Genomic DNA, 11075 nt, shown 5'->3' with positions numbered 1-11075 from the left:
CTTATAGGGGCATGACTTTTTCAGGGGCCTTAGCCTTTTTACTATATCGAAATAAAATTCTCCTCACAAATGTTCAGTGAGGACAATTTTATTTCAAAAAATTAAGATGGGAACCGTCCCCCACCACACACAAGGATTTCGTACCCTCTATGCAACTTCCCTTCACACTTAACCAGGCTTAGGACTGGCAGTGTCATGGTTGAAACTATTGGCACTTGCGTGTTTACAAGTTGCAAGAGAATATCCACTGTCGAATATTATGCCTATATAAGAATGAGCTTGCAGTTCTCCTTTGTCAGGTAGTGAATTATTTACAATATTTACACAAACCCCTTATATACAGTATTTATACAAAGCTACTTAAGTCTCTGAACATATGCTATTCATCGCAAACACTTCTTGATGTTACCAGTATCCTGAAATTCCGCAAGAATTCTATGCAGTCTTTTGTCTAATAGTATTGCCGATTTCTTTCTTCTTTTCCCGCCAATTTTTAAATCCAAACGATCGTACAGAAAGTCGCTGCGCCGAGCTTCATCCTTGAGATCTGGGACTAACTCTGAGACATTTGGGTGTGCTTTGTTTGTAATAGAACGCAGTCTGTTGTGCCAGCCTTCGAGTGCGTTGTTCGTCTTGTGCCTTATGTTATGACAGTTCCAAATGTCTGTAGTAAAAGTCGAGTTCTCCAACCACTGGACGACGAAATAATCATACAATTGCTGCAATTCACTGTTGCATGGTGTGTCTTCTTGAATACACAACCAACCATCAACGACTTTATCTATTGGCAAGTGTGCCAAAGTAGCACACATTCTAATGCACAACCTAACCTCATAATCATTTGTGTACTCTTGTACAAGCTCTACTTCTTGCACTTTTCTCCAAAGGCACTGGTTGAAATGAAAATTGCATCCTTTAACCTGCGCTTCTGGAAATACATACCGCAATGCGTTTATGGATGACTCTTCGAAGTCAATCATTATCAATTCCAGTTTCCACTCAGGGACTTGTCCCTTTATTCCTGCGAAAAGTCTCTCGTATATTTGCTGTCTTTCGTTTGGCAGAAGAGCAAACACAATCAGAACAATATTGGTTTCTTCACCGCTGCTATCAATGTCGGCATACACTGTATAAAGCTTGGCAAACTGTTTGCTGCACGTTTTGAATGTTCCATCCATAAAAAACGCTTTACAACTTGCAAGAATATTTCTTCCATTTCTGCTGGAAAATGCCAGTATCCTGTCTTTGCCTGCATCATCTAAAAGAAGAAAATTGAATCCATCTCGGAAACGAAGAATATCAGAAGCAAGTTCAATATCCTGAGCTGTTTTCCACGATGTTTTCCTGGTTGATTCCTGCAGCGGTAAAGACAAGACTTTAAAGAAGAATACTGCGGCACGTTAGCCACCAAATCCTAACCCTGGTCATATAAATCAGCGAACTCTTGTTTATATATTTTCCAAATAGGTTGATCTTTTTCCCGGACTCGCTTCTTTGTGCTGAGTATTTTCTTTTTTACTTCAGCTACTGCAACGTCCGGTAGACACGAATGTTGTGAAATCCAGAGCACAACATTGTCTTTCGTTAACATTCACCCTTTGCAACTTTTGGATTTGTCGTAGATGCAAGCCCAAGTGACACTTCCATTTTTATTCCTCCTGTCGAAAGAGATGTTATTTAAATTTATTAGTTCTGCATAATAATTTACTTAATTATTTGGTTTGAAATTACTTAATTCCTTGTTTTAAAAGTCAAACAAAAGCTTGTATTTTGCAGAATATTAGTTGATTAAATATTTAATCATAATCGACTGTTTCGCACACGCTCATCGACGAGGAATATTTAGCGTCCGAGGAAAATTTCTTACAAACATTCATTAAGAAAATCCATTTCTCAACGTAGTTGCACGCAAACTCCTAGCCTAAAATCCTATGAATAATAAAAGGAGAGTAATAAACTGAAATTTAGTGGAAAGGTTCATTTCCATGAAAAAATGAACAACAGACAACGTAATAACTTCAACTATAGGCTCATTCTACATGTAAAGTAGAAAAAAACATGGAAGAAAAAATAGTGAAAACTCTTTATATCGAGGAAGGGTAGTAAATGTAATGAAATGAAAAATGTGGCAACGTTGCTGCTTGTTATCAATAGATCTTACCTCTTCTCCTGCATGCGTCCGCAATTGGGACTAACAAGTCTGGTTACATCGTAATCGAGGCATGGAAATTCCAAACAACACCTGTGCGTCCGCAACTGGGAATGATTTTAACAGATAAGAGCAGCGTCTGCAACTGGCACGGATTCGAGAATACACCTGGAGTGGGTACGACTACAATTTCAGCGATTTTTAGGTTGACAAACAGAAGGAAAGAGGGAGTTGAAACGAGTGTAGGACGACTAAGGACACATATATACGTACAATCGTCTAAACAAAAGTGTGTCTCAAATGTCATGCATAAGTACATTACTGAAGAAGAAAATACTGCCAAATTAAAAAAAAAAATGTCACTACGATCTGAGTGTGTGTTTATCAGAGAACGACTATACTTTTGAACACAACTGTACATATAAATCAGCATGCACAAAAATGGAAATGCTTAATTCATAAAAACCCATTGTTTATGCCATTACTCATTATTATTGAGAATGACAAAGATTTCTTCATCAGTACTGATTGGATCAAAAAAATGTCACAAAATCACTCCTATTTTTCAAAGTACTTCCATATTAGCACGAGGTACGTTAAATCCACTTCTTGATATCCACTTTTAACCATGTATATATATATATAAAGAACTCAGCTCTATTAAGTCAAATTATGTACAAAAGGTAAGAAAATGCAAAACTGGACTAAGATTTGAACCTGGATCATCAACTTACCGTGTCGATACATTAACCACTAGGCTACTCACTGTTCCCGAATAGTCATACATTCTATCATTCCTGAAGTCAGTGCTCAAGCAACCAGTCCGTATTGACTATACCGCAACTTGTAAAGTACTTGGGCAACCAGTGTCTACACTACAGAACAATAGTGGTGGTTAGATTTATATATCATGAATGGGGGAAATAACTGGTTTTATACAATGTAAATATTTAATGTGATATACAATCGATTATTCCCTCGAGTTATCGTATATAATAGAGAAATTCAACCATTTGACCTTAAAATTATTTAAATCCCAGCATGCTGCATTACATATGATTACATAACAAATCGAAAGCCAAATAAAGGAATAAAGTTTTAAAAGACAATGCATAAAATAAAATCCTGTACATTTATTGAGAATAATTACAGTAATTATTACTTAATTTTACATTAAGTATCCATTTGTAGTACACAATAAATTTAATGTGAATACATAAACAAAGTATATGATAATTGAAGTCTAGTAATTTTATACCGTACGTTAAAATAGTTTGACATGTATATACACCTCATCAGTGTATCAATTTTAACCAGTGTTATATAACAGTAAGAAAGAAAGAAACACTTACTTTGCAAGAAAAGTTCGAATAGAGTTGCAGCTAGCATCCATTTTCAGTCTTGTTAAACTTTTCCCCACATCGTAGCATTGTAGTTCAGAAGATGACAGTACCAATTACCGAAAACCAAGTAACAGGATTATGCGTTTACTTACGTCCCCCGTTCCCTTCAACACACATGCACACAATATAAGTTAAATTATTTCTTGAAAAGTTCTCTCCCACCTTCTAAGAATATATTTAACGGTACGAAGTAGTTATACTATACATTACCTTATCATTGGAAGTATGATTTAACTGACATACATTAAAACTGAGCATAATAGCATGCAAATTAGCTTAAATGGGTAAGATACAATCACACGAAACGACCTACACCAATAAAAAATAAGAATTAGATTTTCAGTCTAGATTGTTAAATTGGTACCATGTTGACGCTATGAATTTTGGGCTTCCTACACTAAATGTATCGATGAAAAACTCTCTCTATATAAAACGTTTTTGATCGAAGCTGTGACCATGTGCAAATTGAGGAAACCGCAGCTAATGATGGGGTGATGATGATAGCATGCAGGCAGATGATAGTTCACAATTTATAGGAAGACAGTTTGAAATGCTAGGTAAGACAGAACACTCTTCTTTTTCCTGGGATTCATCCTCACTTACGGCAAATTTGGTATGTGTAGGTACTACACATTCCAATTTCCTATTTAAATACATTGTAAGCAATATGCATCATATATATGTTATAATAAATGATTAGAAATTAGAAAAAATGCTCAGCTCTTTCTGTCAGTGATGGAACATCAAACAGTGAATGAACTTCCAAGTGAGGCTCGACATCTAGATGAAATAGGAACGTCACTCCGGAGAATAACTGAAATTTTTTACTCTTCTGCAATCATTCCAAACGTGGAAAAGTACACCATGGGCTTTTAAACTAACTTGGGACACTATTGCACACGGACTGAAAGGACTACCACATAAGCATTCCGCCAGAGGGCCGCTGTACCTCCATCGACGCGACGTGCGAATAGTAGGCCGGTGTCGGACGCCGCCGTTGGGCCACCTGCTTTATTACACTAATTATACCGTTGTCCTGGCGGCGGGGTATCCGCCATAATCCCGTTGCTCTCCGCCTTTAGCCGATACCCCGTCGTTGAAATCCCCCAACTTATTTCTCCATGTGCAAGACCTAGTCGGATCGACCGCGAACCGCGGCGGTACCGTTACGAAATTACACGAATTTTACCGCCATGGCGGTAATAAGGCGGCATCCACACTTTTTCCTCCACTGAACCGTAGTGACACCAATAAGCAGACACATGGCCGCTTCGTAGCTGTTAGTACCGCCATTAACCCGTCACACGGGCTCTTCACTGCTGCATTTAATCATCTACTCTCAATTTGGTAATAACGTATTGTCACTTACACGCTGAAACTTCTATACCAATATATGGTGAAAATACAAAATAATTACCAGTTCAGCGTGGTCATAGCATGTTAATTTAACACCATTTTTGAAAAAAAATTTTTAGTCTGTCATACCGCAGACGATAACGTAGTCTCTTCGGGAGTGATAATATAAACATTAGTTATGATTTATTCACATACATGGGCTATGAGAACAACTAAGTTTTTTTTAGGAAAGGAGAAAAGAAAATTTAATTATCATATAAATAATGTGTTTCTGGAAATTGTATACTTCCCCAGTCTTTCAAAGGGTTACAATCTCTCTTTGGCAAGTGATTTTCTATACAGAAATATAATTATAAAAAGAATGAGATGGTCTAAGGGAAGTTTGGTTGTTAACAGCAACATTTGTGCATTAGTTTAGGAGGGGAGTTATATCATCACTTTATTGTTCTTTATATATCTATTAGTCATATCCTTATTATAAAGTACAGAAAAGAAAACAATGCAATGAAGGTACCATATGTGAATATAGAACAAATTATAAACAACTTAAATAAGAGAAGAAAATGAGAAATAAAGGTTATCATGTAATTAGCGAAATATAAAGTAAAGAATACATAGGTGCAATTGTGTAAGAATATCAAACATACATATAAGGATATCAAACATACCTTAAATCTTCTGTGCCGGGGCGTCTCGGAATTAATGATCACAGGGTTGAAGCATTTGTTATTTGTGAGGATATCTGTGCTAAGAAGGAAAAACATGAAGAATGTGAGCATGAATGATATAAATGGCATAAATGTCACGTTCTTCCGCTGGTAGGTTTGCATATTGAACATATAACGAAATGAGTACATTTAAAGAAGAATGTCTGTACCCATATGTTGCATCAGTAGCACCATCAGCGTGAAGGGTGTTCAAAAATAGCGGTAATGTACTCTATTTCAATGCGAGAGGTAACGAACCGAATACGGAGTTGTGCATGATGATCTGTGAGGTTTGGAAAGTTGATGTATTCATACATGAGCCACGTGGGATATGGAAGGTTAAGTCGGTGAGCTAGTCGAATAGCATGACACTCCAATATGCAAAACTCTTCGTAGAAGGAACAGAAGCATTGCACTAGGCAGTATGCCCGAAAGTGAGTATAGGTCGGAGAAACATCTTATAGGTGTGGACTAAAACATCGGCGCAAAAGATATAGTCGAATAGTAGCCTTAGCTCTTAGTTTTTACAAATGTGCATTCCAAGTCAATTTGAAATACAAGACGACTCCCAAGTAGGTAAAAGTGTTTGTAGGGTGTACAATGTACTCAACAACAGTTACTGGTAAGAGTGTCCGGTTTCGGTAAATTCTGGAACGCCTGTTAGATGCTAGGAAACCTCGCTTGCGTTTTCTCGTTGTTAATACTCAGGTGCCATCTCTGGCACCACTTGAAGAAATTGTCGTGAGAAGTGTGTAGAGCAAGGTTAATTTGCTGGACAGTGTTTCCAAGTGCAAAAGAAGCTGTATTGTCAGGATATTGGAGAGTAAAAACATTACGTGGCACTGAAGGAATGTCTTAAGTGTAAAGAATACATAATAATGGGCTGAGTGCAGACCGCTGAGGAACTCCAGTAAGTGAAAAATAGGCCAAGATAGTGTGTTACTAGCTGCGACATATGCAATGCGATTTGGAATGAAATATTAAATTACCCTTAGATAACAGACGGGAAGTTTGAATGACTGAAGTTTTTGAATTAGCCCATAGTGCCACACTTTATCAAAGGCCTTTTTTAAATCCATTAGAATGAGACCGGATGAAAAATTTTTGTTAAATTGATTTGTAATTATGGTGCTCATATGAACCAGTTGGTCATGGATGGAGAATCTAGGCCGAAAACCTGCTTGATGAATAGGTAATAGACCAGTATTTTCAAAGTATTTATGAATTCGGCAGACAAGCACTTTTTCCACGTTCTTACTGAGAACAGATGTTAGTTGGATTGACGTGTATGAACAAATAAAATGGACAGGCTTATTTAGTTTATGAAACGTGCAAATCTTTGAAACTTTCCAATCACGAGGATATAAACAAGTTTGAAGTATGAAATTATATATTGAAGCCACTGAATATGATTTTTCTTTGAAGCCGCCCCTACCTTGGTATGACAGCTTAGGAAACACCCCTCAATAACATAATGGACAAGACTATAAGATGAAATAAAAATAATAAAAATAACCTAAATAATGCTTAAAATATAAATTTTAATTATGGAAGCTAAATAAGAGAAGAAAATAATGTTTAAAGCAACCATGTTTATAAATTAAAATGGTATTGGATTGTGTGAATTAAAAACAGAAAGATCTTGAAGTTAAGACGATGTGGCAACAGCACGAATTCTTCTCTGCCTTGTGCTCCGTGTGGAATCGGAAGGTCAGTTGTGGTTGCTGCGAGTTGTAGTAAACCAATTTTCAGTCTGATAGTTAAGAGGCGAATGGAGTTTTGCAGAACGATCCTTGTTGTATTTGCAACTTCGGTGTGGTTTTCAAATTCCGTATTTCCTTGGGTTCGTCAAATGTTGGACAAAGGCAAAGAAGGAAAATAGGAGAGTGTGCAGATTGCGGATATTTAAAGGTAAGAACAGATTTTATTCTATCCTTCATATTTTATCCTTTGTGTGTCTTTTTGATATTTAATGTTTGTAATCGGTTGACTTATCGCCTACAATTTGGTTGATGAGTCGATTGTTTTATGTTGATTGATGCTTCTTAAGCCCATTAGTTCATTATTGAAGTACAAGTAAATTCCAGAGAATGTAAAACAACAAAAAATAGTAAAAGTCTACTGAAGAATCACTAAGTAATTTACTATATTATATTATATTATCTTTGTTGCTGTATCGTTTGACTAAAACTAGCAATTTGTTAAACTACTAATATCTTGTTACAACTGAAAAATTTATATTAAGGATGACGAAAATTTGTGTGTAATAAATTGTCTTACTAAAGTATTGTTTATCGAAATATTCTTGTTAAAGTATTTGGTCTAGGAATTAATTCGTGCGGTTGGTACGCACACATTGAAGCTGTAGTACTAGCACAAAATACATAAATACCTTAAGAAAAATATTGTCCATCGCTAGCCACCACTTTCGCCCATCTGTCAGGCAATGTACGGATTCCGTGGCGAAAGAAGTCCTCATCCTTGGAAGCGATCCAGTCAGAGACCCATGTTTCGATATCTTCTGAAGAAGTAAACCGCTGTCCAATCAAATCGTTGTTCATGCAATCGAACAAGTAGTAGTCCGAAGGAGCAACGTCTGGTGAATACGGCGGGTGGGGTAAAACTTCCCATCCGACATTTTCTAAATAGGTTTGAACGGTTTTGCGACATGTGGGCGAGCGTTATCATGTTGAACAATAAGTTTATCATGTCTGTTCTCCCATTCTGGTCGTGTTCTGGCCAGAGCTTGCTTCAAACGCATTAATTGTCGTCGATAACGTTCTCCATTCATAGTTTCACTCGGTTGCAGCAGCTCATAGTAAACCACACCTTTCATATCCCACCATATGCACAGCATAACCTTTGCACAGTGAATATCTCGTTTTGGTTGTGATGGACCTGGTTCACCTGGTTTCACCCAGGCCTTTTTTCGTTTAGGGTTCTCGTAATGGATCCACTTCTCATCACCCGTAATAATTCGATGCAGAAACCCCTTTCTGCTCTGTCGTTGAAGCAGCAATTCGCAAATGGTTTCTCGTCTTTCAACGTCTCTGTCTTTCAATTCATGTGGAACCCAATGTGACATCTTTTGAATCATTCCCATGGCTTTCAAGCGTTTGGAGACTGTTGTTTGATCAACGCCTAATGCTGCTGCAAGTTGTTCCTGCGTTTGACACGAATCCTGCTCGAGCAATGCTGTCAATTCTTCGTCTTGAATTTTTTTTTGGCTGTCCAGCTCGCTCTTGGTATGCCAAGCCGAAATCACCACTTCTAAACGGTGCAAACCACTTCTGACACGTTCGCTCAGCTAGAGCATGGTCACCATACACTTCCACCAAAATACGATGACTTTTAGTAGCACTTTTCTGCATGTTAAAGTAATGCAGCAGGACACCCCGCAAAAACACTTTATCAGGCACAAATTGCGCCATGTTCACTTAACTACAAACTGGTGTTGTTGACGCTTTAATCCACTGCCCTATACTACGAACGATACGCGATGACAGGGGTTTGCAACACATGTGTGGATACACGGAACTGTGGGACGCTCCGTTCGTTGCGCCATCTCTTGTCCACCAGCACGAATTAATTCCTAGACCAAATAACTACTAAGATATTTGATTGAAATATTTACGTAGAATTAACTTTGATTGCTATACCAAATTTCTAAAGTAATTGGTCAATATTAAGCGTCTTGCATGTAGAATATTTAACTGCAGCTTGTGGTAACCTAAGCAGATACGAGTCCGTGGTCTTGTGAGGTAAGGATTCTTTACTTTTTTATTTATTTTCTTTTAATATCCTAGATTTCAGAGTTGAGTCCTTTTGGACCGGGATAGAGAGACATTACATACGACAGGTCACCACTCACCTAAAAAAAATCATATTCACTACTTACTATTTTTTTAGTATGTATTAAGCTCGATTTAAGTTAAAGGGAATTGAATAAAACTTTGATGCTAAACTCAAATTTAATCGAAACGTCAGCTTATGAAAAAGAGCGAAAAAGAGTTACGATTGTAATGGTAATTACTGCTGATTGCACTGGTCTACAGTGGAGTTTTAACAGAAATGAAAGTAGCCAATCTTTATAGATATGGAGGCGCTGAACACGACTATCACATTTAAAATTAGCTGGTACCTCAGGGTTGTCAGTATATATGGAATTTACCTAAACATTCATGTTTTTCACATTTATTTTGTTAGGTTTTACTCAGGAACGTATAATTACGTCCCTATTTATCGTTGGGGAATGTGTTATACCTGTTTCTATTCGTGGATGACCGTACTTTCCGAACATTTAACAATCATTCCGGTAGCCCGTACCGTTGGGAAATTATATATCCATATATTCGAAAATATCTGTCTTTTAGAGGAAAATCCGATTTTTTATTTTTACTGGCAACCCTGCAAGAATAAAATTATAATTTATATTCGAAAAGTAACCTGTCAATATTGGGAATGTTTTCTGCAAATGTCGTCATGATCGAAGCGAACCGAACTGTGAAAAATTATCATTCCTTCTACCGAAATGCCGAAAGTTTCCCTACCTTTACAACATGTACATTAAAAATGTAATATTGACTTCCGTATGCCGAACAGAACTATAGGACAATACATTCAGACAATGTAAGTATCATTTTGGTAGTCTGTACTGGGGTGGGGGATTTTATGTACTGAAATATTGCACGAAAAATTCCCTTTCTGCAAAATTCCGACTTTTTCTGCCTACAGCTGGCAATCCTGCAATAAATAACTGGAAAGAATGGTGGAAAATTTATTCTAAGACTGGTATCATTATGTGCCATCAAGAAGACCGAACTGAGAATAAATATTATTCTTTGAACTGAAATACCGCAAATTTACCCTGTCTACTACATTTTGGCCAAAAAAATAAATTGGTCCTCGGACCTTTGTTCTTGCTGCACAAAAGTAAATTGTACACAAATTTATTGCCAAGGATAAATGAATGCACTCACCTTCAATGAATGCGCCATTTCTTTGCCTTCCTCTTGTAGGTTGTGTCTGGAGCATCCCTCTGTAGCGTCCAGCAGAAGTCAGCCAACATTGCAGCTGTCCATAGACCCGTGTATCGATGTTCCATGAGAGAAATATCCCTGTGAAATCTCTCGCCGTGTTCATCACTTACAGCACCACAGTTATCTGCGAAGACATCGAGGTGTGAGTGAAGAAAGTGCATTTTCGGTTTCATGTTGCAGCCAATGGTTTGATAAGCATGAATTAATTCATCCACAATGTCCCTGTGATTCTCGGCTCTCTATTTTCCCAAGAACAATGTGGTCAAATTACGGAAACAACTCCACGCATGCAGTTGATCAGAGGTTAGAGTGGCCTCAAAGTCAGGGTCATTTAGGAGCTGGCGTATCTGTGGACCAATGAATATTCCCTGTTCTTAGTCGTGGAAACTTCATGCACAAATATCCGAATGTTGCTTCATTC

At 37.4% G+C, this 11075-nt stretch overlaps 1 protein-coding gene across 1 annotated transcript; it reads right to left on the bottom strand.

Moving 5' to 3' along the window:
- Positions 1 to 383: 383 nt before the first annotated feature.
- LOC145670083 (uncharacterized) lies at positions 384 to 10815 on the bottom strand. Its single transcript, XM_081738450.1, has 2 exons — positions 10621 to 10815; positions 384 to 1355 (listed from the first exon to the last, which is right to left on the bottom strand). Exons 1-2 carry the CDS (start codon positions 10813 to 10815, stop codon positions 384 to 386), a joined length of 1167 nt encoding a protein of 388 aa, XP_081594576.1.
- Positions 10816 to 11075: the final 260 nt, after the last annotated feature.

This window comes from Thermobia domestica, chromosome 14 (assembly GCF_964235325.1).
Source record: "Thermobia domestica chromosome 14, izTheDome1.hap1.1, whole genome shotgun sequence".
Taxonomy (NCBI): Eukaryota; Metazoa; Arthropoda; class Insecta; order Zygentoma; family Lepismatidae; genus Thermobia; species Thermobia domestica.
The sequence above is the reverse complement of the archived record's forward strand: the minus strand, read 5'-3'. Positions and strand labels throughout refer to the sequence as shown.